The sequence below is a fragment of the Aotus nancymaae genome, unplaced genomic scaffold (genome assembly GCF_030222135.1).
Source record: "Aotus nancymaae isolate 86718 unplaced genomic scaffold, 86718_ANA_hifiasm-v0.15.2.pri h1tg000014l, whole genome shotgun sequence".
In the NCBI taxonomy this organism is placed as follows: domain Eukaryota; kingdom Metazoa; phylum Chordata; class Mammalia; order Primates; family Aotidae; genus Aotus; species Aotus nancymaae.
In genome coordinates this window covers 49,763,668-49,791,285 of record NW_026988425.1, presented here as the reverse complement: position 1 = coordinate 49,791,285, position 27,618 = coordinate 49,763,668, and the positions used below count along the sequence as shown (strand labels likewise).

At 36.9% G+C, this 27,618-nt stretch overlaps 1 protein-coding gene across 5 annotated transcripts in view; it reads left to right on the top strand.

Moving 5' to 3' along the window:
• Nucleotides 1-27,310, top strand: part of SLC38A9 (solute carrier family 38 member 9) — an 80,578-nt gene extending 53,268 nt beyond the window's left edge. For 4 of the 5 annotated variants that reach the window (XM_012457300.2, XM_012457301.2, XM_064375982.1 and 1 more), the window contains 7 exons: nucleotides 2,098-2,292; nucleotides 4,869-4,976; nucleotides 8,426-8,532; nucleotides 17,249-17,362; nucleotides 19,011-19,159; nucleotides 25,146-25,235; nucleotides 26,506-27,310. In XM_012457300.2, coding sequence (XP_012312723.1) covers nucleotides 2,098-2,292; nucleotides 4,869-4,976; nucleotides 8,426-8,532; nucleotides 17,249-17,362; nucleotides 19,011-19,159; nucleotides 25,146-25,235; nucleotides 26,506-26,671 — 929 coding nt within the window. In that variant the 3' untranslated portion in view covers nucleotides 26,672-27,310. The remainder of the gene's footprint in view (nucleotides 1-2,097; nucleotides 2,293-4,868; nucleotides 4,977-8,425; nucleotides 8,533-17,248; nucleotides 17,363-19,010; nucleotides 19,160-25,145; nucleotides 25,236-26,505) is intronic. The other variant, XR_010342588.1, reaches the window with a different exon arrangement.
• Nucleotides 27,311-27,618: the final 308 nt, after the last annotated feature.

The following is a 27,618-nucleotide window of genomic DNA, read 5'->3' as shown; positions in this document are numbered from 1 at the left end:
GCGTGTGCCTGTAGTCTGTGCTACTCAGGACGCTGAGGCAGGAGTATCGCTTGAGCCTGAGTGGTCGAGGCTACAGTATACCATAGTTATGCCACTGCCCTCCAGCCTGGGCGACAGAGACCTGGTCTCAAAAAAAAAAAATTACAGCTAACATTCATTGAATACCTGTGTGTAGGCATTCTATTAAATGTTTTACAGCAACCCTAAATGGTAGATACTGTCAACTCCATTTTCCAGATGAAGAAACCAGGGTACATAGTAGTTAATTTCATCCAAGGACACCTTACTATTAAGTGGCAAAGTTGGGGTTCATTATTCAATTACCTTCCACAGCCTGTGCTCTTTTTTTTCTTCTTTCTTATGTTTTGGAGACAAGCTCTCTTTGTGTTGTCTAGACTGGCCTACAGTGGCATAATCACAGCTCACTGCAACCTGGTACTTCGGGTTTCAGCAATACTCCCACCTCCACCTCCCAAGTAACTGGGACTATAGTTATACGCCCCATCCAGCAAAATTTTGCTATTCTTGTAGAGTCAGGGTTGCCATGTTTTCTAGGCTAGTCTCAAACTCCTGGCTTCAAGTGATCCTCCTGCCTCAGCCTCCCAAAGTGCTGGGATTATAGGCATGAGCCACTGTGCCCAGCTGCCATAGCCTGGCTATCATAACCTGTGCTTTTAACCACTGTAATTAGCACAGGAAAATTTCTGTCCAGAGCATAGAAGAAAAAAGCACACTAAAACATTGACTAAGGAGAAAGAAAATTCTTACGAAGAGCTGATTATTAGCAAAAGCTCTATTGTGACATTAGAAACACAATGAGAATGGCTGGTATTCTGCCTGATAACCAAAGAAATTGCCACTGATAGATCAGTATTTAAGAAACACATATAGGCTGGGCGCAGCAGCTTATGCCTGTAATCCCAGCACTATGGGAGGCCAGGGCAGGCGGATCATGAGGTCAGGAGTTCGAGACCAGCCTGGCCAGCATGGCGAAACCCCGCCTCTACCAAAAATCCAAAAATTAGCCAGGCATGGTGGGATGCACCTGTAATCCCAGCTACTCGGGAGGCTAAGGTAGCAGAATCGCTTCACCTGGGAGGTGGAGGTTGGAGTAAGCCGAGATCATGCCACCACACTCCAGCCTGGGCAACAGAGTGAGACTCTGTCTTAAAAAAAAAAAAAGAAACATACATTTTACTGACTTCCCAGTTGTCTGGATACCATCTGGACTCTTAGTCTTTTATCAAATGTGATTAACTTCCAGAATTATTTTGGATTGTTGTGATTCAAGATTATTATGTTTTTATCAGTGATTATGATACTGTGGCAGCTGTTTCAATGATGTTTGCTTTTTATTCCAAACCCATAGATTTTGCTTGTTAAAAAGAAACCTGCTCTTTGGCCTTTGTATGGGTTATTAATGTAATAAACAGTCACCCTAAATGATATTTTTTATACTATTGTATAAATAAGACCTAACACCATCCAGCCCAATATTTTCTCTCTAGCAATGGAACCAAGGGATATTTGGTGGGATATTTTTGTAGTTTCTAGTAGAGTTTAAAGATAATATCTCAGGACTGGGCACGGTAACTCATGCATAATCCCAGCACTTTGGGAGTCCAAGGTGGGAGGATCACCTGAGGTCAGGAGTTCAAGACCAGCTTGACCAACATGGCTAAATCCCGTCTCTACTAAAAATACAAAAAATAGCTGGGTATGGTGATATGCGCCTGTAGTTCCAGCTACTCGGGAGGCTGAGACAAGAGACTTGCTTGAACCCAGGAGGTGGAGGTTGCAGTGAGCCAAAATCACGCCACTGCACTACAGCCTGGGTGACTCTGTCTCAAAAAATAAATAAATAAAAATAAAGATACTATCAGAAATGTTAAAGATTCCCTCACCCTTATTTATTTTTAGGTGAAGGATTCCTAATATTCCTCAAATTAACCCTCTATTTTTTCCAGAAAGGAGATATTTAGGCTCCTAGGAAAAGTTGAAGTTGGTAGAACAAGTGTCTGTCTCTAGGGGCAGTCATTTTCTGTTGTTGTTTTTATTTTTTGTGGTCTTCTCTAATCTGGTGCTTTCCTATTGCAGTGATTTGTCCAAGTGCCGGGAGTGGAGGCCATCCTGACAACAGCTCTATGATTTTCTATGCCAATGACACAGGAGCCCAACAATTTGAAAAGTGGTGGGATAAGTCCAGGACAGTGCCCTTTTATCTTGTAGGGCTTCTCCTTCCACTGCTCAATTTCAAATCTCCTTCATTTTTTTCAAAATTTAATATCCTAGGTAAGTAGTAGCACTGAATTATGGAGACTTTGTGTAATAGAATATGTGGTGGAGTCTAGGGAAATATGGTCTGAGTGGGGAGTTACCTTCCAAGCCTGTTCATTTGTGTTTAATTTGTTTGCCCTTCCATCCTTCCTTCCTTCCTTCCTTCCTTTCCTTTCCTTTTTCTTTTCCTTTTTCCTTTGCTTTTTCCTTTCCTTTCCGAGTTTTGCTCTTTTTGCCAGGCTGGAGTGCAATGGCACAATCTCACCTCACCCCAGCCTCCCAAGTAGCTGGAATTACAGGTGTGCGCCACCATGACCAGCTAATTTTGTAGTTTTTAGTAGAGGCGAGTTTTCACCATGTTGTCCAGGCTGGTCTCAAACTCCTGACCTCAGGGATCCACCTGCCTCAGCCTCCCAAAATGCTGGGATTACAGGCGTGAGCCACCACGCCCAGCAATTTGTTCCTTCTTATGATAACCTGATTTTTGTATTTTTTTGTGTAATTTGGCATGGAGAAAAGTGTAGATGACCATTTTTGGTTTGGTTGTTGTTTTGTTTTTTTTTTTAAAGACATGAATTATTTGGTTTCTCATTCTAAACTTACTGAACAATTCTTCCTCATTTCCTCTGAGGATACAACTAGATGAAATAGATGAAAATTTCAGGAGGAGAGATCCAAATTGGATATTGTAGGAATTCTCAATTCTAAGGGTTGGAAACAGAACTTATAAGGAAGGTTATGGAATGTTTTTTCCTACAGTCTCTAAGAGTATTATGCAGAATTATCACCTGACTTTGAACTTGGGAGATTACTCTCTATCTCAGGCTTCTTAGGTTTATTCTGCTTTTGCTCTCTTCCTCAGTGCTTTTTTTTCTTAGAAGACTATTGCCTTCTTCAAGGAACAGACCTCTCTCTGTGAGCCCTGCTTTTCAGAAACCACTAAACGAATGTTTTTACCCCACTTAAGATGGCAAAAGGAAGCCCCCAGTGAAAGTTCAGATCTTGGCAAAAACAAGGATATCCATCATAAAGAATTGATAACTCCACTTAAACCATACAATTTTACCTTCTCCCTGTGGATGTGATCTCTGGCAGGCAGCCTAGAGTATAAAATAGATAGATTACTCATCCTATCAAGGAGCAAGAAAGTGACTTCTAGGTTTCCAGAAGACCAAAGGAAAAGATAAAGATATTTCTCTTTGCCTGTCTGCCTCACAACAGGATTCACTGTAAGCTGCCATAGACACAGAAGATGAAGAGTTGTGGTTATAAAAGCTCTGGCCTCTTGTTTTCATCCTTTCTGAATCAGCTAATCTCCAGACCCACAGTAGAGCTTATATCGCTCATTCGTGGTTTCCTGATTTGCTTGCCAACTTTTCTATGAAACAGATCTTTCAAAAGAATATAAACTTACAGAAGGATTTGCTCAATTGAGCACAACAGTCATCAGACTTCCAACCAGGTTGATTACTCATTCTCTAGCTCCTTAAGGATATTCTGCTTTTGTTCTTTTCCTTGGTACTTTCCCTCTCTCTTAAAACCATAGCTTCATTAGAGGAATTAGCATCTAAGGCCTTCCTAAGTTTCCTGATTCTACTCCGGAATGACTAGACTTAATTTCCTAAAAGGAATAATCTTCTACCCTCTCCACTACTAAAAAATTCTGAATGCCCACTTTACCGTGTATTTAATACCTGAGAATGGAGTCTGGAATCTCCATCTAGCAAGTAGTGCTACTACTTGCTAAATCAAAACCTCATCTAGATAGTAGATCAGGATGGTTCATGTATTATTTGGCTTCTCATCTTTCTCAAATAAGCTTTTGATTCACATTCACTGCTTTTCTTACTTTACATTCTTACCATCTCACATTAAATATTGTGACAGTCTCTAACACTTCCAATTCAATGAATAAAAGTTAGTTTCATGTTGTTTTTTCTATCCTAAGTAACCCTGCAATTTTATAATGGACTCTTTCCTTATGTCTTCTGCTTAAACTCAACTTATAAGTAAATCAAGCAGTTTTGCATTCAGCAATGTATGAGCTACCTTCATCTGTTCTTCTTTTCTTTTTTTTCTTTGAGATGGAGTCTCGCTCTGTTGCCTAGGCTAGGGTGCAGTGGTGTAATCTTGGCTCACTGCAACCTCTGCCTCCTGAGTTCAAGTGATTCTCCTGTCTCAGCCTCCCAAGTAGGTGGGATTACAGGCACATTCCACTGTGCCTGGCCAATTTTTGTATTTTTAGTAGAAATGAGCTTTCTACATGTTGGCCAGGCTGGTCTCGAACTCCTGACCTCAGGTTGTCCAGCCGCCTCGGCCTCCCAGAGTACTGAGATTACAGGTGTGAGCCACTGCACCCAGCCCATCTGGTTCTTCTTAGGCCTGCTACATAGGGGTTTTGTTGTTGTTTTATCTGGTAACTCCTGTAGGTTGTTTCTAGTCTTTAGATCCCAGCTGGGTGTTAGTGGAGATAATCAATGCAGGTAACAATTTTCCATACTTTGCCGAGACTATGGAAACAATGCCTGATTCTAAAATAATCTGTAAAACACACAAAGATAATAAATGGTTTCTGAATTTTTTCCTCACAGGCACAGTATCTGTTCTTTATTTGATTTTCCTTGTCACCTTTAAGGCTGTTCGCTTGGGATTTCATTTGGAATTTCATTGGTTTATACCAACAGAATTTTTTGTACCAGGTGAGCTGTTTTGGCAAAATAATAAATTATAATACTGTGATCTTAAGTTAACCATTGTTATTTGCTATTTTAAAACAAGTAATGATGTTTTTATGCTGAGCATTTTTATAAATGCTATTAAGTTAAAAACAGAACTATAATTGATATTATTTTGAGTTTCTTGCAGTTAGTGGTAACCAGGGCCCTTTGTCATTTTTACTTGAAAGTTGAAGTTCATATAAGTTATAGTACACTAATACTTGAATTTTCTGTTTTTCATCTAGCCTTTCTGATGGATATATAGTGTGATTACATTGTGGTTTTATGTTTGTTTTTTTTTCTTTTGACACCCTAAAGGATCTTGTGTATTCCAGAGGTTTTATGTTTTTTAATTAAAAATTTTAATTGACATATAATAGTTGTACATATTTGAGGGGGTACATGTGATATTTTAATACCTCTATGCAGTGTGTAGTGTTCAAATCAGGGTAATTGGGATATCCATCACCCCTTTTTGTTGGGAACATACAATATGGCTTTAATTTGCATTTCTGTAATGGTCAATGGAGTTAGCAACTTTTCTTTTTTTTTTAATTGCATTTTAGGTTTTGGGGTACATGTGAGGAACATGCAAGATTGTTGCTAGGAACACACATAGCAGTGTGATTTGCTGCCTTCCTCCCCATCACCTATATCTGGCATTTCTCCCCATGCTATCGAGTTAGCAACTTTTCATGTGTTCACTGGCCATTTGGATTTCATCTTTTGTGAAGTGCTTCTTCTATTTTTCTATTTAACTGTCTGGTTTTTTTCTTATTGATTTATAGGAGTTCTTTATACATTCCAGATATGAATCCTTTCTCAGATATATGTAATGCAATTATCTTCTTCCTGCTTACATTCTTTCTTGATATGCCTTTTCAAAGGAATAAAGTAAGCAGTTTGAAAATGATCAGAAGTTTGGAGCTTCTTTAAAACCATTTTGTGAAGAATCTATTATTTAATATATTATGCAACAATCATCGTGTTAATGTCTGTGATCTTTTAACAAGTGTATTTTCCACACAAAAACTTGTATATACATGTTTATAGCAGCATTATTCATAATAGCCTGAAAGTGGAAACAGCCCAGTGTCTATCACTAACGAATGGATAAAATGTGGTATCTCTTTCTTTTTTTTGAGACAGAGTCTCACTTTGTCACCCAGGCTGGAGTGCAGTGGCGCAATCTCAACTCACTGCCACCTCTGCCTTCCAGGTTCAAGTGATTCTCCTGCCTCAGCCTTCTGAGTAGCTGGGATTACAGGTGCACACCACTATGCCTGGCTAATTTTATATTTTTAGTAGGTTTCACCATGTTGGCCAGGCTGGTCTCAAACTCCTGACCTCAGGTGATCCGTCTGCCTCAGCTTCCTCTAAAGTGCTGGGATTGTAGGTATGAGCCACTGTGCCTGGCCAAAATGTGGTCTATCTGTACAATGGGATATTATTCAACAATAAAAAAGGAATGAAGTGTTGTGGTTATGGTTGTACAACTCTGTGAATATACTATTCAATTAAAAACTGTTTAGTTATACACTTTAAAAGGGTGAAATGAATTATATTTCAATAGTGCTGTTAAAAAGAATCTCAGGTTTTCAAGAAATTTTCTCAAAAAGATAGCTTTTGTTAGTTAGTGGGGAAAAAGCTATTTACCCACTGTAACGTGACAAGTTAGAAACCTAACAGTGGTCTTACTTGCCTTAATTAGAAAAGATAGAAAAGGATTACCTAACAAATTGCTTTGCAGGGTATCTTAACTAAGTAATAGAAATCTGAGAGACAGAAAATTCAGCTAAATTGAAAAGAACATATTGAAAACTAATAGATCTTATTTTATTTTGATTTATTTATTTTATTTTAGAGCTACTGCTTGATTCTTGTTTTCTCTTCATTTCCTAAAATAATATAGCAGAGTCAGTGGACTTTTTATACATTTCTACTTTTTACACTAAGGAATCCCCTGAAATGGGTTTGCCTAGACCAGCAGTATTTTCAAGTAAATCATGGTTTTATTCTACATAAAATCAATTTTTTCCTTCTATTAGCAGTCCTCAAAACAGAAATTGGCAGTGCTTTTGCAATGTTATTTTATTCTCACTTTAAAATAACGTATGTGTTTATTGCAGAACATTTAGAGATTATAGGTAAGTGGGTAATTTAAATTGCATAACCTGACATAACCACTATTTATATTTTTATGGATACCCCTCCAGTCTTTTTTCTTTGCATATACACATCTATACACACACACATATTTGAAAAATTAAAGTAGGCTGGGGACAGTGGCTCATGCCTGTAATCCTAGCACTTTGGAAGGCTGTGGTGAGAGGATTACCTGAGCCCAGGAGTTCAAGACCAGCCTGGACAACATGGCGAGACCCTGTCTCTCCAAAAATATTTTTTTAAGCTTGGTGGCATGCACCTGTAATCCTAGCTACCAGGGAAGCTGAGGTAGAAATATCACTGGAGTCCAGAAAGTTGGGGCTGTAGTCAGCCATGTTTGTGCCACTGCATTCCAGCCTGGGTGACAGAGTGAGACCCTATCTCAAAAAAAAATAAAACAATAAAAATAAAGGTAAAATCACAGTATGTATGCTATTTCAATCATAGGAAAAAAAAAGAAACTGCCTCTACAACATAATTTTTAGATACCATATACCACTGTACAACTGTATCTCAATTTAATGAATTCCCTGTAGGTGGACATTTATTTCTAATATTTTAAAATAATGTTTTTTAGATTTGTCAAAGAGTGACACTGACATATTTCCCTTTCATATTTCCTTTTTTAGAGGTACTTTTCTGGAAAATTCAAATATTAAAAAAATGAAGGACTTTAAAGTCAGACAGACCCTAAATTTGAATCCTACCCTTCCCCATACCAGTTGTATGACCTCAAATAGGAATTATTGATATAAACTGCCTGCGCAGAGTATACTTTTTTTTTTTTCCGAGGTGGAGTCTTGCTCTGTTGCCCAAGCTGGAGTGTAGTGTGCAGTCTTGGCTCATTACAACCTCTGCCTCTCAGGTTCAAGTGATTCTCCTGCCTCAACCTCCCAAGTAGCTGGGATTTCAGGCACCTGACACCACGCTCAGCTAATTTTTGTATTTTTAGTAGAGACAAGGTTTTGCCATGTTGGCCAGGCTGGTCTCAAACTCCTGACGTCAGGTGATCCGCCCACCTTGGCCTCCCAAAGTGCTATGATACAGGCGTAAGCCACTGAGCCCAGCCAAAGTGTACTTTTTTCCCCCTTTTGAGTGCATTGCCCAAGTATAATGCCAGCCTTGAGGAACTTTGTAAAGACATTTTGATATTCTTATTCCCTGGACAAAACAGTGACAACTGATTTTTACTAATCAACTTTTGGTTACTAATATTCATTTTCTAATTGTCAGTTTTAATGTTTTTGTTTTTATTTTTCTCCTAGAGATAAGACTTCAGTTTCCACAGCTGACTGGAGTGCTTACCCTTGCTTTTTTTATTCATAATTGTATCATCACACTCTTGAAGAACAACAAGAAACAAGAAAACAATGTGAGTAATTATCTGAGGAATTTACTTTTGTATCTCCTGAGGAAAAACTTTTTAAGTCAGTATTCGAGGCACTTTATATTTGGAGTACAATTAAGCAATTCTGTTACAAGATCTTAATTTTTAAACTTAAACTATAGAGCAGTGATCAGCAAATTTTTTCTGTCAAGGTTCAGATGATAAATATTTCAGGCTTTGTAGGCTATATGGTTTTATTTTTAATTTTAATTTAATTTTATTTTTTAGAGATGGGGTTTCACCATGTTGGCCAGGATGGTCTCGATCTCCTGACCTCATGATCCGCCCACCTCGGCCTCCCAAAGTGCTGGGATTACAGTCATGAACCACCACACCTGGCCGGCTATATGGTTTTTGTTACAGCTACCCAACTCTGCTGTTATGTTATGAAAGCAGCCATAGATAATAAGTAAACACATGGGTGGTGGCATTGTTTCAATGAAACTGTTTACAAAAACAGACATCAGACAAGATTTGGCCCATGAGACATAGTTTGCCAGTGAGCAACCACCGAAAAAATTGAGATAGAGCTAATAACCTAATAATGGTGGTAAAATCTTTTAAAGATACCCTGGCTGTGGTGGCTCAGGCCTGTGATCCTAGCACTTTGGGAGGCCGAGGTAGGAAGATCACTTGAGCCCAGGAGTTTGAGAACAGCCTGGGCAACATGATGAGACCCTGTCTCCGAAAAAAAAAAAAAAAAAATTACCCAGGTCTGGTAGCACATGCCTGTAGTCCCAGCTACTTGGAAGGCTGAGGCAGCAGGATTATGTAAGCCCAGGAAGCCAAGGCTGTGGTGAACTGTGTTCCTGCCACTGCCCCTAGTCTGGTTTACAGAGCGAAACCCCATCTTAAAAATAAAAAAAACACAACTAATCCAAAAGAAGGCATGGAAAAGGGACCAAAGAATAGATGTGACAAATAGAAAACAAATAACAACATAGTAGATTTAAACCCAGTTGTACTGCTAATTACATTAAATATAAATGGTCCAGACACTGCAATTAAAAGAGGCTGTGTGTGGTGGCTCACACCTGTAATCCCAGCACTTTGGGAGGCTGAGGCTGTGGGCGGGGGGGGTGGTCAGGAGGGGAATCTGTTCCAGCCTGACCAATATGGTGAAACCCCATCTCTATTAAAAATAGAAAAATTAGTCAGGCATGGTGGCACACACCTATAATCCCAGCTACTCAGTGGGAGGCTGAGGTGGGAGAATTGCTTGAACCCAAGGGATGGAGGTTCCAGTGAGCGGAGATCATGCCACTGCACTCCAGCCTAGGCAACAGAGCAAGACACTGTCTCAAATAAATAAATAAATAAAAGAGATTTTCAGACTTCTTTAAAAAAAACAAAGCCTAATTATATATTGTCAATAAGGAAGTTATGTTAAACATAAAAATATGCCATGCAAATATTAAACATAAGAAAGCTGGAGCGGCCACATTAATATCAGACAAAGTCAACTTTAGAACTAGGAATATTGCCAGAGATAAAGAGGAGCCTTACATAATCATCTGTAGGGATCAAATCATCAAGAAGACATAATAATCCTAAATGTATATGCACCCAGTGACAGAGCTTCCAAATAAATCAATTAACAATTGCCTAACTGAAAAGAGAAGTAGACAAATCCACAATTATAATTGGACATTTTATCACCCTCCTTCAAGAAATTGGTAGAACAAATAGATGAAAATAAGTAAGGATAGAGGAAGCATGAAAAACACAGTGAACCTACTTAATCTAATATGTATTTATAAAAGTCTTCTCTCAACTGCGGAATGCACATTCTTTTTAAATACGTAAGAACATTTTCCAAGATAGACCATATGCTGTTTCATAAAACAATTCTCAATAAATGAAAGGATTTAAGTCATACAAAGTATGTTCTCTAACCATAATAGAGTGAAGATACAAATCAGTAACAGAAAGAAATTTGGGAAATTCATAAATATGTGGAAATTGAACAGCATACTCTTAAATAACCAATGAGTCAAAGAAGAAATAACAAGAAAAATTAGAAAATACTTTGAGATTTTTTAACACAGTGCTTATAGGGAAATGTATAGCTGTAAACACCCACACTAAAAATGAAGATCTCAGAAACCTATCCTTCTACCTTAGATAACAGGAAAAGTAAAGCGAACTAAACCCAAAGCAAGCAGAAGTTAACCAGTTACTTGTCTGCAGATTTTGAGCTCAATTCAACAGCATCTGACCTTGTAAACAAAAGTCATAATGAAGTTCTAATAGAGGTCTATACAGTTGTTACTGAAATGCAAAAGAAGGAAGGATTTGCTGTGCCTGGAGATTCTAAGAAGGCTTTGAGTAAGGGGTAATGTTTGGCAGTCATTAAGAAGGCAAAAACCTTTCTAAGTAGAGGAAGTAAGCTCTCTAGGGCAAAAATGTTAACTAAGCTCTTCCGTCTTCATCTTTAGTAACCATACATGTAGCATGTTACCTGTAAATGGAGTTGGACTTGAGTAAATCTGGATTTTTCCTATTTCTTATCTTGGTGATCTTACCTAAAATTTCATTTTTGTCATATGTAAAAATGATAGCTACCTAATCAGGATTGTGATGTTAACATGATCTAACATACAATAGGGACTGGAAATTTTTAGTATTTTCACCCCTCTTATTCCTATTATTTATAGCCGGTTCTTGTAAGCCCAGTTAGCCAAGTGCCCTAGAAACTCATTTTATTAAGTAGAATTTTCATGTATTGGATGATCCTATCCATAAGGCTGCATTTCTCAAACTTTACCACTGAAGTCTCCCTAATAACAGAACAACCTTGTATACCTGGGAATCTGGGGAAGACAAATACAATCTTACTGAAGTCTCATGTTTTATCTTAAACATTCACACATATTTTTATCATGCTCATAATTAGTTTGTCTTACTCAAAAACAGTCTGAAAATAATGAGTTAAGTTACAGGCAGTTCTCATGTTGCATGGTTCTTTGATGCACCAATTTCATTAATCTGGCTTAGTTAAATTACATCAGTTCCTCCTAACAACATTTGTTTCAAATCTCAGTTACCACAAGATTTGAACTATTCGTACTTGTAAAGTAGTAGTTGCTAGCCCTCACTTCACAAAGCACTACATAAATAACAAGTGCACATGATGATTAGTAACCAATCACATAACTTCTTTCAAAGTCTGTTAGTGACTGGTCACTGTGTGTGTTTTTCACTGTAAAGTCTGCAAAGCAGATAGTTAGTTGTATTACCTCCTTGTCTCCCAGTGATAAACTGACATATTTTATAAAAATGGATACTTGAACAGGGAATTGTCAGACAAAGTTGCCACAGTGAAACAAAACAATAATGCTAGAAGTGAAATTTGAATTGAATGCTATAAATAGAGTTATAAAAGAAATAGCCAGTTGTGAAAATGTTGACACTGCTGTCATACCAGAGACTCTACATATGTAGCCAGAGAAACTTAAGGAAGGTGAGCTTATCAACCTGCATTTGGAAAGTGGTTATGATTACAAGAATGAAGCTATCCCAGAGGAAATGACATGGTCGGAAAACTTCACATTAATCGAATTCTCAGAGATGTCTCATAACATTGAAAGCACAAAAGATGAAATGTTAGAAGCCGGTGCAGTTAGGATAAAGGAGTATGACAGTTCACCAAGGCATGGAAAAGATGCCTGCTCCATATTGTTAAGTTATACAATGAGAAGAAGGAGGCAAATATAGTTCAGACCATTCTTGGTAAGTTTTTACCAAAAAAATAAAATACTTTAATTCTCAATATTTCTGATATTGTAATGTGCTTTAAAAAATGTTTTACTTTTTTAAATTTCCCCATAGATTTGTAACTGACAGTGAGAATATTTAATGTTTTGACAATTGTTAAAGATCATAGAACAATTATCATTTTTCCCATTGATTACCGTGATCTCTTTGCACAGTTTCAGGTTGCATAGTAATTTTTATAGTCTCATACTACCCTGCAAAGTGAGGACTGTCTGTGCTTAACTTTTCGCTCACCAATATTCTCAAGTTGAATTGCTTTTTTGGAAAGTGACACCAGTTTATCTGGAGGTGTATATGCCCCATTGTAAGAAGCTCAGTGCTGGATTGAGATGGGTGTTCTTAATTTATGGTCTCCCAAGGACTGAAGACATGTCTTTGCTTTGCTTAGTAGAACACTCAGTGGGCCTCGAAATCTGTATTTCATATGTAAATACCATAAAATGAGTTATTTCCACTTAGTATTGAGACTGGGGCTTTGTAGAACTATTATATTGGGTTCAGCTAATACAATTTGATTCACCTTTTGTCACTTGCAGAAAATATTTTTAAAACAAAGGCTTAAAAGCAAAGGTTTAAATGGCTAGAAGTGGTGGCTCAGGCCTGTAATCCCAGCACTTTTGGAGGCTGAGGTGGTTGGATCACCTGAGGTCAGGAGTTCCAGACCAGCCTGGCCAACAGGACGAAACCCCATCTCTACTAAAAATAGAAAAATTAGCCGAGCATGGTGTTGGGCTTCTGCAATCCCAGCTACTCGAGAGGCTGAGACAGGAGAATCACTTGAACCTGGGGAGCAGAGGTTGCAATAATGAGCTGAGATCACGCCACTGCCCTCGAGCCTGGGTGACAGAGCGAGACTCCATTTCAAAAAAAAAACAAAAAAAACACAAAGGTTCAAATGGGCGATTTTTTTTCTGTCTTAATTGAAATTGGGATATGAAGTGATGGTCTAGCTTTCAAAAATTTAGTTGTACTTTCATGTTAACTTCTTAAAATAATAATTACTAAGGATAAAGCTAACATTTATGAAGCACTATGTGCCAGCAACATTCTAAACACTTTAACTACATGTAAATATATACACTTTCCTTTTGATTATACTGAAATTGGCTTATATGTTAGCAAAAATCAAGCTAAATGGGTACAATATTCTGAGAAAAACTTTGTCATTTGATTTATTGAATGATTATAACTTTCACCAGGTTTCAGTAAGTACTTTGACTTACAGAAGTCCTGTTAATATCATTGCATAATATTATATTGAGATTAAAGTCAGAAAATGTAAAGCTTGCCAGGGACTCTGAATTCATAATGTGGATACTGGATCATTCCAAGCTCAGTAAACAAAGGTTTGAAAGTAGAAAAGAAAACAAAAAATTGGAAAGGTCTCCTCTTCTGTATTAACTATAGTTGGACTTGGAGCTAAAGATATTTGAAAAGAAAGAAACAAACTCCTAAGTAGGTGTAGTGATCAAATTTTCCAGGTTTTCCAAGTTCAACTTCATTTCATACAGTTTTTTTCCCCACTAAACCTAATTTGTTATATGTATAAATGGGATATCATTTCTATTCTTTTGCCATATCTTACCAAAAAGAGGGGTTAGGGAGCTGAAGACCATCCAACTAGTTTCTTATCACCAAAATATGTAGTCCCTGTAAACCCCCTGGTTGTTGTGTGGATTGACCTCTTGATACTTCCTCGTTGTATTTGAATCAGAACCTCTAAGTGCTTCTTTTATTTAGTTTTGTTTTGTCTGTCTGTGTTTAGTTGTATTACCCTGCTTTGTTCTTTAAAACTATTTGGAATGCCTTATATCTTGATTTTTTTATTTACTTTTTCATTCTTCATATGAATCTGTGGTTTACTTGGCTGTATACCAGGAGAAGTTATGTAAATGTTTGGGGTCAGTCTGTGTGGTCAGTTTCTGTCATTTTTGTTAGTAAATGCTCCACTGGTTAGTATTTTCACTATGAACGGTACGTGGAACAAATAATAAACCATGTCTGACAAACAGAATGTGCTCCCAGACCCACTTCTGGGCCTGTTGTAGATCCAGTTTTCATTCTGACTTGGCATTCTACCTGTCTTTACTTTTCTACCATCAACTCTGCCAGCCATTTCTTATTCACAAGGCAAAATCAGTTACCTTATTAAAGTATAGGCTTCTTGACATAATTACCAGTTTATATTGTCACTTATGTCTCTTTTTAAATACATTTTTTTACTTGAGCTTCATTTTCTAAAGAACAGCTTTTTTTTCTGTCCTGTGTCATTAAATGGGCTTTCAAGAGGCCATATCTTTAGGCCTAATACAGTAATAGCTTGCATTTGAGCCAGAGAATAGCAAAGCCCACATATGTGTATACTATTCATAAGTGGCATGTTTCCCAGCATCATGCTAAACCTCAGCTGCTTTTATAATAAAAACATCATTTCTGTTCATTAGAGTATTTAGATGAAAATAGGTATGCAACTCCTGAGCCACTTTTACTGAATGTATGTTGGAGTACTATGAAATAGAACTTTTCCAATTTTAGTATCTCAATATGGAATCATCTCTGTAAGTGTTCTATTGTATAGTTTGTTACTCATAACTTGTTACCTCTTTTATTATTATTGTTTATTAACTATGACACAACTGCTTTGGGGACTAGTCAGCTCTCCATCATAGTAGCTAAAGACCTGCAATTTGGAACTAGAAAGATCTTGATTTGAAAACTGGTTTCAGATACTCACTTTGCAGCCACAAACGAGTTTTGTAACCTTGCCGGACTTAGTTTACATCTGTAAAATGAAGAAAATGACGGTATCTATGTTATAAGCTTGTAATGAGGATTAAATGAGATGACATTTGTAATGTGCTTAGCAACAGAGCCTGGCACCTACAAGCACTTAATAAAGCTAATGTGGCTATTCTTCTTTATCTACATTTACCAAGTTCCTCCTATGTACCAGGTATGGTCCTGGATATTGAGGATATAAAGAAGAAAAAGACATGGTCCCTGTCCTCAGAATCCCAGAGTCTTGTGGTACAGACACATTTAGAGAAAAATTTAAAAACCAACATGATACCAAACTATTAACCTTGGCTATTTTAGGGATGTCAAGGGACATTTTATCTGCACTTGAAATTCTTTATATCATGCATGTTGATTACTTTTATAATAAAAATTAATGACTATCACAGTACAGTGGAATAGTTGCTGTATTTTATTTATATATATATATATATATAACAATGAGAACAGAGAAGCAGAGAGGAAAACTCTTATTGGAAGCCCTGCACGATAGCCTTTGCATCTTCATCAGATTTCCCCCAAAGTATGCTTCTTTGCAAGAAGTTAGACCAAAATAATATGGTGATCAGGTAGTAGATAAGCTGAAAACTGTCTATGGAATGGTGGCTATCCCATACAGAGCTGTCTCAGGCACAGCTGCTATGCCTCCCAAGATTTTTTTACAAGGCTACCTCTGTTCTTGAGTGGCATTGAGTAGGTTGAGTATAGAATGACGTTCAGACAACATAATGGGAAACTACTGCTCTTTGATGAAAAAGTTTATTTGGCTTGGTTCATTGCTGTTCATCCCACACAAGATCCTGAGGCAACCCTAGGGGTGACTGAAGTCTGGCTTCCCGTCAGACCTACAGCTTCATGAACTAAAGAGGAATGATTTTGAAAACCCCCCTGGAGGTTTGGTCATCCTCTTCCTCATTCCTAAACCATTAGAAGCATTTTGAGGGGGCTGGAACCAATCTGCATAAGGCTTTAGCTCCATGGGCTTATCCACCATCTAATTTGGGGTTTTAAATCCCTGATTTGCTTTCAAGCTGATTGTCAATTTAGACCTGACCTTAAGATTTCTCAAAACTTGTCACTTTTTAACTGCATTTATCAACATTCAGATTTATAAAACTCTACTACTTTAGCCCATTTAAGGAAGAAAGTAATCCAAAAAGTCAGAAATGTTTTCTAATACCAAATGTCCAGTTTTCTTATTGTGCTATCAAATGTTTTTAAGTTTATTTTTTTTTCTAATTTGTTTCCTTAGCTTTCAAAGTTATTTTTGTTTAAAGTGAAAAATAAATAGGCTTGTTGCTATAATTTAGTTGTGATGAATTGTTTGGCTAATACTTTAGTGGTGATGAAGACCAGATTTTTGAGCTGGGGAGTCTGTTCTGTTTGGATTGGACAGCTGGCTACATTAAATATCTTGGAGCTTTTTACTTTGCATGGAGATGGGAGGTTGGGAGGGTGGGAACTGCAGTAGAAGAAAGCAGTCCACTTTATTTAATGTTCTGTGTTTGTTTGCTGATTCCAGTAACATTGTGCAGCTGTTTGAACAGCTGCCTTTTGATTTCCTTTTGTTTACTGTTTAGGTTTTTTAAGCATGTCTTTAATACTGCTTGTTGTCTGTTCTTTAACTAGCTTTATTTATTAAATATATTATAATATGTTCTTTGCTGTGGACTAGGCATGTTTTAATGATGTAAGTTAATTTACCAAAGGAAGAATTTTAAAATGTTGCAGACGATACTGAAGTAGCTCATGCTTACTTTCTTGTTGTTCCTCAGCTTTATTATTGTAGTTAAATATTTTATAATTTGGTAACTAAATCATCTTTTGAAATTAATTCAGAATTTCAGTCATGTTAAACCACTGTTTATGTTAACTTCGAAGTCTGCCAACAGGTAGCTTAGTCTACATACTTCAGACTACTTTTTTTAAAAAAATTGGCAGACTAATTGTAAAGTATGTGGTTTTTTTTAACTACTTTCTGTGAACAGATTGAATATCTAGAAATATGTACACACATACATAAGATAAAAAGACAAATTTTGTATTTATTTGTTAATCTTCTTAGCCTATTCAGGTAGACTTACTGCAAGGTCTTCAGTATTATGGGACTTTTGTTCTGTATTTACAGGTAAGGGACCTGTGCATTGCTTATATGCTGGTGACATTAACTTATCTCTATATTGGAGTCCTGGTTTTTGCTTCATTTCCTTCACCTCCATTATCCAAAGATTGTATTGAGCAGGTAAGGCACTGTGTACCCTCTCTGTGTGATTGTGTATACCTTCATGTATTTATAGTAGGCAGGGTGATACAGTGGCAAGATACAATAACATCAGATAGACCTGGGTTTTAATACCATCTCTGCTGTCTACTCCAAGTATGCAAACTTAGGCAGCTTCCCTTTTCTTTCTAAGCTTTATTTTTCTTTTCCATTAAATAGTATAGTAAGTACCCCATTCGATTTTTAGATGGACTCTGAGATAATGTACCGCATACCAGGCATCTTGTGGTACTCAAATAAATGACTTCTATTATGTACATGTATTTCTCTTTTTGTGGGGAACTGGTAAAAGCAGTGCTCATGTGGTTATAAAACCTCCACAGAGAATACATTGCACTCCCTATTTTCCAAAGCCCACATCGGAAATGCCCTCAGATAAACTAGAGTCTTAGTTTATCAGACCCTAAGGATTAATCAGACTCTCATTCTTATACTGAGTGACAGGCAACAAAAGAAAAAAAGAATATTTGACTGTTAAAAAAAGAGAGAGAGAGATATTCTATGAGTTACCAGAGGGTTAAAAAGAAAAAAGAAGAGAGAGACAGAGTAAAAGAAAAAAATATTTTAATAAAAGATTGCCATAACTAATATTTTCTTTGATTTTACCCAACAAAAACTTAGCAATAGTATAGTCTTTAGTTATATGTGACTGAAGAGTTTCTCACAAAAAAATAACATTTCACAAGTTACTTTCTGGTCAGAAGAAATTCCTCTAATAGAGTGCAATGGAACATACAATGTGATTTATTACAGCTGAATTATAATGGTTATTTCAGCAGAATCGTGTTAATAGTGTTCTCATCTTTAAAAGAGAAATTAGTTTGAATTACTACTATTACGGCAGCTTGGAAATGTTCTTATTCCCTTGATTTCCTTGACTCCAGAAGTTCTTTGGCAACCAAATGTTTGCTGAAAATTTCCCTGATATGAACAAACTCATACAAAGTCTATTCCCTTGGGAATAGGAATATTTGTGGTATTTTTATTTGAAAGAAAAAATTAAAATTCTGAGTAATTAACTTTAAGATACCAAACCAAAATGGAGAAAAGAGTCACAAAAGGAAGTAGAGATAAATCTTTTTCAATTTAGTGATAGACTAAACAATGATGTAGTAGGTGATAGACATACTCTCACCTTATTCTGTCAACTTTACTTCAAAAGTGCTTGCAGTGCTTTAGAGGAGGAAAGCAAGAGAGCCAGAGAGGGTAAAATGCTATTGAATTAAATTAGCTCTTTAAATCTTTAAAACAGACTTTGGTGTTTTCCTTGAACCATACAGAGCAGTGCTTTCTCCATCTGTCTGTGGTGATGGACAAAATTGTCTTTGTTGTTGCCTTAATGTCATATTGCAGACTGATACTTTTGTAAAATAGAATAAAATTGTGGCAATGTCAGGTTTCTGTAAAAGTTTCTAAACTCTTTCAATTTATATACTTACCTCATTGAAAAAATACTTAACAAGTAGTTGTGGATGGGCACTAGTCCACAAACCACAATTGGAGTAGCACCTGTGCCTGTGTTCAAAATAAACAGAAGACATTCCATTTTATGAATGTGTGTGTACTGAATTTGATTTGTAAAATGACCTCATTATCTTTCTTGGATTAGAATTTTTTAGACAACTTCCCTAGCAGTGACATCCTGTCCTTCATTGCAAGGATATTCCTGCTGTTCCAGATGATGACTGTATACCCACTCTTAGGCTACCTGGCTCGTGTCCAGCTTTTGGGCCATATCTTCGGTGACATTTATCCTAGGTAAGGGCTCTTCTCTTGACCAGCAAGATGTGCCAAACAACAAATGACTGTGCAAGCAGGTCAGTTTAAGTGTGACTGATCCTTTTGCTATAAAAATGCCTAATGAATGTGGTGACTAAAGATAGATCATTGGTGTCCTCTTCCCTGAAGAGCTTTAAAAATAGAAGCCACTCCCTTGTCTAGAATGATTTAAAGTTTATTCCAGCCAGTATATTTAATTAGCTCTGATATCATTTATATTTATCTTACTATTTAATTGCTATTGATTTACACATTGCCAAGAAGTTTATAGTGTATAGTACATATGTTGGCAATGTCTGGTTAATGAGAGGCAACACTTTTATTTTAATTATTGGTCATTGAAATCATTAAATATCACTGTCAGGGCCCAGGGAAAACTTGCCCTTTGCCCTCTGAAGGTTTGCTGAAAATGACTGACAAAAGGCAGATTAATAGGCAAAAAGGGCCAGGCTCAGTGGCTTATGCCTGTAATCCTAGCACTTTCGGAGGCCAAGGCAGGAGGATCGCGTAAGCCCAGGAGTTCAAGACCAACCTGAACAACATAGCGAAACCCTATTTCTACAAAGTTTTCAAAAATTAGCTGAGCATGGTGGGGCATGCTTATAGTCCTAGTTACTCAGGAGGCTGAGCTGGGAGGAGGAGGATCACCTGAACCCAGGAGACTGAGGCTGCAGTGAGCCAAGATCACGCCATCGCTCTGGGTAATATAGTGAGACCCTCTTTCCAAAAGAAAAAAAAAAAGAGGAGAAAAGGCATATAAATGTATTTGAATGTGGTTTTATGTTACATGGGAGCCTTTAGAATGAAGACACCAAAATACAGGGGAAATTATCCATTTTTATGGTTAGGTTTATGTGGACAGCCATGTCTAATGCTAATAGACTGAGAGGGGAAACCCAGCAAGGCCCCTCTGTCTAGATTCTTGGCCTCTCTGAGCATATGTTTTTTTCATCTGAGCCTGGGGCAGAACCCTCTCTGGAATGGGAGTCTTATGACCTTCAGTCAAACAAGACAGGTCAGATCATTTTTTTATGGCTAGTTTTTATACAGAAATAGAGGGAAATTAGAGTAGATTTTATGGCCAGCTTGGGGGAAAAAGTTTCTATGTTCCACCTTGGGGAAGAGGGATTCTAGTTTCTAAGCTCACTTGGGAAGAATGGGACTGAGATTCAGAAAGTCAGAGCAAAACTTTTGTTTCTGAGGCTTTCATTTTTGGGTATGGTTTTCTGAGTCCAACAATCCTTACTTATACATTCGTTAACATTTATGCAGTTTTACATAAATGACCAACTGTTTACAATTGAAGATCAGATATATAATTTTTATTTGATATATAACAAGTTTAAATTACTGCTATAATTTTTAACTCCTTATTGGGGATGAAAGAGTTGTGAGTTCTTCTGAAAATCTGTTCAAAGCTGGTTACCCTCATCCAAGAGAAATTTCTACATGTCACTTCACAGTTTCCCTGCAGCCTTCTTGTGGACCCTTGGTTAACTCCTACTGTTATATTAAGTTTTATTATAGGTTCATCCTAGTGAAAAGAACCTAGTCTACTTTTATTAGGAATAAGTTCTTTTATTTTTTTATTTATTTATTTATTTTTTTTTGAGACGGAGTTTCGCTCTTGTTACCCAGGCTGGAGTGCAATGGCGCGATCTCGGCTCACCGCAACCTCCGCCTCCTGGGTTCAGGCAATTCTCCTGCCTCAGCCTCCTGAGTAGCTGGGATTACAGGCACGCGCCACCATGTCCAGCTAATTTTTTTGTATTAGTAGAGACGGGGTTTCACCACGTTGACCAGGATGGTCTCGATCTCTTGACCTCGTGATCCACCCGCCTCGGCCTCCCAAAGTGCTGGGATTACAGGCTTGAGCCACCGCGCCCGGCAAGTTCTTTTAAATAAAGATAACTTTTGAATAAATTTGGAAAAAATTGCATTGTTTAGTAACCAACTAAACAAGTGGTCTTAATCAGTTCTAGTTTAAAATGAACTGATGTAGTCTGCTTCTTCAGTAAATAATTTTAGCCATAAATATGTTGGTTTCAAAACAAAGCAAAAGTCAAGGGTTATCAGGTCTCAAGGACTGACAAGTACAGCAGCAGCTACAGTTCTAATGTTATCATCCTGAAGATTGGAGCTCAGTAAGTATAAGCCTCTGGTTGTGTTTCGACTCAGCTGTATTTATAATTCACCAAAGAAAATAAATACAATGAACTCATAGATGAAAAATGCTAAGCAAATACATTATTCCTGTTTTCTGCCATTATTTTGCAGAATTGTGGCTATCTTTACAAGAATATTTTTTCTTCTTGGAAAAAGTCAGAGATTTCCCTTTTGTGTCCACATTACAAAGAACACATTACATTGTGTTCTTCCCTTACCACCAAGAACACACTGTCGTTTTCATTTATCTTACGGTTATAAGCACCCTATAGAGTGTGCATACTTTGGAGCATAATTTTTTGTCTCAGGACCTCTTTATACTCTTAAAAATGTATTGAGGGCTCCAGGATCTTTTGTTTATGCAGGTATAGCTATCAGTATTTAAATATTAAAAAACAGAATTTAAAGTATTTTTAATTTCTTTAAAATCAATAATAAAACTATTACTTGTTAACATAAATAACATTTTTATAAAAAATAGCCACTTTCAGGGGATGGACACCCCAGTCTCCAGGATGTGATTGTTATGTATTACATGCCTGTATGAAAACATCTCATGTACCCCATAAATATATACACCTACTATGTACCCACCAAAATTAAAAATAAAAAAAATTAAAAATAACTACTTAAAAAATTTTTTTAATTTACATTTGCAAACGTCTATTTAATGTCTGCTTTACTAGTAGACAATTGGATTCTCCTCTCTATTTCCGTATTCAGTGTTATAATATGCTGTTTTCATTTAGATTTGTCAAGAAAATCCAGCCTCACATAGATAGTTGGAAAAAGAGTACTTTTTTTTTTTCAGACAGCATCTCACTCTGTCACCCAGGCTAGAGTGCAGTGGCATGATCTCGGCTCACTGCAACCTCTGCCTCCCAGGTTCAAGTGATTCTCCTGCCTCAGTCCCCAGAGTAGCTGGGACTACAGGCATGCATTACCACACCCAGCTAATAATTTTTTTTTTTTTGTATTTTTAGTAGAAACGGGGTTTCATTATGTTGGCCAGGCTGGTCTCAAATTCCTGACCTTGTGATCTGCCCACCTCAGCCTCCCAAAGTGCTGGGATTACAGGTGTGAGCAACCACACCTGGCCAAGAAACAGTACTTTGAATAGCATTTTCATATAATTGTAGATATTCTTCTTTGATACTATGCCAAAACTTGACAAGTAGTAACTTCTTAGGAGTTGTGATGTGGAATCTGAAATTTGTTTACATGAAAGCCAGTTGGCCTATCTTGCACTTTGGATCTTTTAGGCATGCATGATTTTGTAACATCTGTTTAGTCATTTGGAAAATATTGTTTCACTGAGTTCTGTGGATCTTCCAAATGTTGACACACTTCATTTTACAATATCAAAACCCACTTTCATTAATAGTATCACCAATTTTATCATAAGAGCCTTTAAACGGGGAAACTCGAGCTCAGAGTAGCAAATACATGTTTTCCAGAATTCTCTTTTGTATTTGAAAGCTTTAATTTTATCTTTGGCAACAAATACTGCTAGTTGTTTTCCTTGAAGTGACAAGCTCATAGCATTCATTTTCAGGGAAATGTCTGTCAAACACCTGAGTTTGAATGACCACAGTTTAACTGCAGTTCAATTAAAAATAGCATTTGGTAGGCAAATCAGCTAGGTTGCCCTCCATCTCAGCCACACAAGTATTTTTCCTCAAGACCTCCTGTGTACTGTACTGCAGTACACAGCAGATGTGCTTCATTATGACCTTCCTATGTGATCACACAGAATATTTAAAAGATAGGTATTCAAAGCATGAGATTTAGCAAAATTAATGTTTTACTCCTTTATCAAGGACCTTTTTTAATCTTTGGAGAGTGTTTGGCAGTAAAGAATACAGTATGGAAAACATGGGTGTTAGCTGGGCATGGTGACACATGCCTGTAGTCCCAGCTACTCAGAAGGCTGAGGCAGGAGTATGGTTTGAGCCCAGAACTTCAAGGCTTCAGTGAGTCATGATTGTACCACTGCATTACAGCCTGGATGACAGAGCAAGACCCTGTCTCTTAGAAAAATAATAATAATTAATTAAAATTTTAGAAAAGGAATACAGATGGGTGCAACTGCCTCCATCTATATATACAAAGTTGTTTCCTTTTACAATACGGAAATAACAAAGGCCCAGCCAATACCTCAAAGCTCTGAAGCAATTTTTTTAAATTATTATACTTTAAGTTCTGGGGTACATATGCAGGTTGTGCAGGATTGTTACCTAGGTATATACATGCCATGGTGGTTTGCTGCATCCATCCCCCTGTCATCTACATTAGGTATTTCTCCTAATGTTACCCTCTCCAATACCCTCACCCCCTGCTATCCCTCCCCTAGGCCCCCCACCCCCCAACAGGCCCTGGTGTGTGATGTTCCCCTCCCTGTGTCCATGTGTTCTCATTGTTCAATACCCACTTATGAGTGAGAACATGTGGTGTTTGTTTTTTTGTTCTTGTGTCAGTTTGCTGAGAGTGATGGTTTTCACCTTCATCCATGACCTTGCAAAGGACATGAACTCATCCTTTTTTATGGCTGCATAATATTCCATGGTGTATATGTGCCACATTTTCTTTATTCAGTCTGTCATTGATGGGCATTTGGGTTGCCCTGACCCAGCAATCCCATTACTGGGTATATACCCAAAGGATTATAAATCATTCTATTATAAACACAAATGCACATGTATGTTCATTGTGGCACTGTTTACAGTAGCAAAGACTTGGAACCAACCCAAATGCTCTGATGCAATTTTAAAGTAGAAGTTTCTGGGTAAAAGGTAAGATCTGTAAGCCTATTATCTTTCTAATTCATCAGGGTATATGACTAACCACTTATTTGTATAAATAATTTTCTTTGTTTTTAATCCTGTCTGTAATCTTTATCTGGGATTAATTAACCTCTGATAACTTGGGCCCAAAGGGTTGCTTTGAAATGTACATTCTCAGGGAATATGGAGTTATTTCTTCAGCATCAGATTTTCATCTACATTATTTTTGTTTGTGTCCAAAATTGATTTCTAAACCTTGAATTGTTAATATCTAGTTAAAGTATTTAGTCAATATTCTGCTCATGGTAGTGAGTAGCTTTAAGTGGTTAAATCTGAAAAATAAAAACCTGCCCATTTTGTCTTTCCCTTAACATAGTGTTTTTAATGTAAAAGTAATTCAAACACTTTATGAAAAGTTTGTTAAATATAGAAAAGAGGGAATATTATCCAAAACCCCAAATTGTAACAGAATCACTACTGCCTTCTCTGTGTATATCCTTCTAATATTGTTTTCAAATGTTTTTGGGGTTTTCTTGTGTAATGAAAATCTAGCTGGCCTTTTTTCTGAATTGCCTAGGTAGTATTTTACCTGACAAGGTAATAGTGATATTATTTTAAATAATTTTTAACATATTCTATCAAGTAAATTGTTGCCTTACTATGCCCAGGATGCTTCTCTTTTTCCATAAATATCTTCATATTCATAGCATTTTCATTGTTTGGATTATTTCTCAGGATACTCCAAATGGAATCATAGATCAAAGAAGGTAGATTCTGATGCACACTACCAGTGTGCTTCTACAAATTTAACCAGTATAATTGCACAAAAGAGCTAATTTCAGTTTCTTGTTACCAAAATTGGGGACTACTATTGCCTTCTGTTTTTGCTGTGATTTTATTGAGCTTAAGACATTTTGATTTTAATGTTAAGAATGATCTGTATTCTCATATTAGTGGTTATAATTTGCCTATTCTTATATTTTTTCTTTCCTCCAAACTCTCTTCTCAACTTCTAGCATTTTCCACGTGCTGATTCTTAATCTAATTATTGTGGGAGCTGGAGTGATCATGGCCTGTTTCTACCCAAACATAGGCGGGATCATAAGGTACTGCCTTGTAAGGGAATGATGCCCTTACATATATTGGTCTTTATTTTTAGGCTTTTCCTGTTGTCATTGTTGTTTTAATTTAATTGTATGAAATTCCTATGAGTATTCAAAACTACTAATATTCAAATGCAGCCTCTTGGTGTCAGTTAAGATGCTCATTATCTTCCATTTCTGTCTGTTCTGGTGAAGAACTCACTCTAGAAGCCCCATTATCCCTTAGCCTCAGGCATCATTTTCTTTTTCTTTTTCTCATCATCTTCCACTTTATTTCCTCTCTCTATCCAAAATAAAAAGTTATTTTTAATATATGTATAACTTTTTGGGAGTACCTGGGAGATCCTTTATTTGTCAAAGCTTCCTTAATCCATTCTAAGTTCCTTAATCAATTCTAAGTTCCTTAATCAAAATATGTTTCAATATCAATTGTAGTCAAAAAGTAAGAGGTAAGTAAGAGTTTAGACCCAAGATGGCTTTCTTTAATATCCTTTTTCTAAAAACATGACAGGATGAATAGAGTAGGAATAAAGTTGTACCTCAAATTCTCATGGGAAATTGGGATTTAGAATGATCTGATTTCTCTTACTATAGACAACAGGAATGAGAATGAGTCTTTTTTTTTTTTTTTTTTAATACACTTACCTAAGTGTTACCTAAGTAACAAGGAGCGAGAGGGGGAGATTGAAAACCTCATGCTTATTGAATGTAATGGGCTTACAAGTTCCTATTAAACTGTTCCTCAAGAAAACCCAAGTATAGAGAAAAGGAGAAGAAAGTGCATATTTCTCTGTCACAGTCTCATGTCTAAGTATTTTTGTTATTATCTTTGATAATCATGCTGAATGCCATGATGGCATTTATCTGTCTGTTCTCATACTTAAACAGATGCTAACGGTACCTCAAAAACTCAGAATAAGTAATTAGTTTATAAAAGATCAAAGATAGGAGGCCTAGCTCCAGATGTTTCTGAGGAAGTAGCCACAATCACTCACTCAAACACAGAGAACTACAGAGATTTGAGGGATGAATAAAAACTCTTTGTCAAGCACATGCTATAAAGATGAGCAGGAAATCATATTTTATATTAACTTAGCAAGTAAAGTAAGTTTTAAACCCAAATGCTTTATATCAACAACAAATGAATCAAAAATAACTTTTGTTGAGATATCAGATTGAGGAAGATTTAAATTGTACTATGTTGACCTTAGTTGTAAATCAGAAAAAGCAAAGTAAAAGATGAATATTAACCCCAAAAGCTTTTATTTTGCAGATACTCAGGAGCAGCATGTGGCCTGGCCTTTGTATTCATATATCCATCTCTCATCTATATAATTTCCCTCCACCAAGAAGAGCGTCTGACGTGGCCTAAATTAATCTTTCACGTTTTCATCATCGTTTTGGGTGTGGCTAACCTGATTGTTCAGTTTTTTATGTGAAATACCTCAACTGTTTGTTTTCTCAAGAGCTTTCATGGTATTTTGAGCCTTGACAACAGTTCTATATAAATTCACTTGTAAATGCTGCTGTTGTGTAATTCTAAATGTTTTCTAAGATAATTTGAAAGCAAGGGAAATAGTGGCCCATTAATGAGTATTTTTGTATTGGGGTGGGGAAAGGGGCAAAAGAATGATCTTAGGGTCTTAACTTTCTCATATTAACTCCCCTCTTCATTCTGTGATCTTTTCTGAATAGAAGTGTATGCCCTAGGAAGAAATCATGCTGGGTTTTACTTTTAGAGATAAAAAGTGGTGGATTTATTTTGCCTACAATAAAGATTCTCAGGGTGTCACAGCAACATATTGCCAAATCCTTCTTCTGTTTTATGTTTCAGTATATTCACTTTCATTTTCTTACTTACTAGACCATTTCTGCAGTTTGCCCAAACCTCTACTGTTTGGGACAGTAAGCCAAATACCTCATTTTTTAAAAGACGTTTTCATGGCATCAGTGTTAATAGAGTACATTCTTAACTGAGTCTTTAATGTTTATTTGAAGAAAAAGTGAGACAAAAGCAGTGTCACTGTAGTCCCCATGATCATGAAATGTATACAAAATAAAGTAGGAGAATTTGTTGCTGTGTGACTCCTCTTTTATTTCTAATCCAGTAACAGTGACTTAGATCGAAATTACAGTTCCCCAAGCCAGATTCTGCATAGGAACAAGAATGATTGTCCCCGTAGACTCCGGGGTCACTTTCACTTTTTGGATCCCTAGGATCCCAGCATAGACTGTCATGACAGACCCAGTGGGGAAAGCATGGCAGAGAGGAGCCTGAGAGGCCCATGGGGGAGAAGGTGAACGGAGAAGCTGCCAGGAAGGAAGAGGCCTCAGCCCACCATGTCTTGTGTCCTCTGGGGGTGGACGTGGTTTCTATACCACAGGA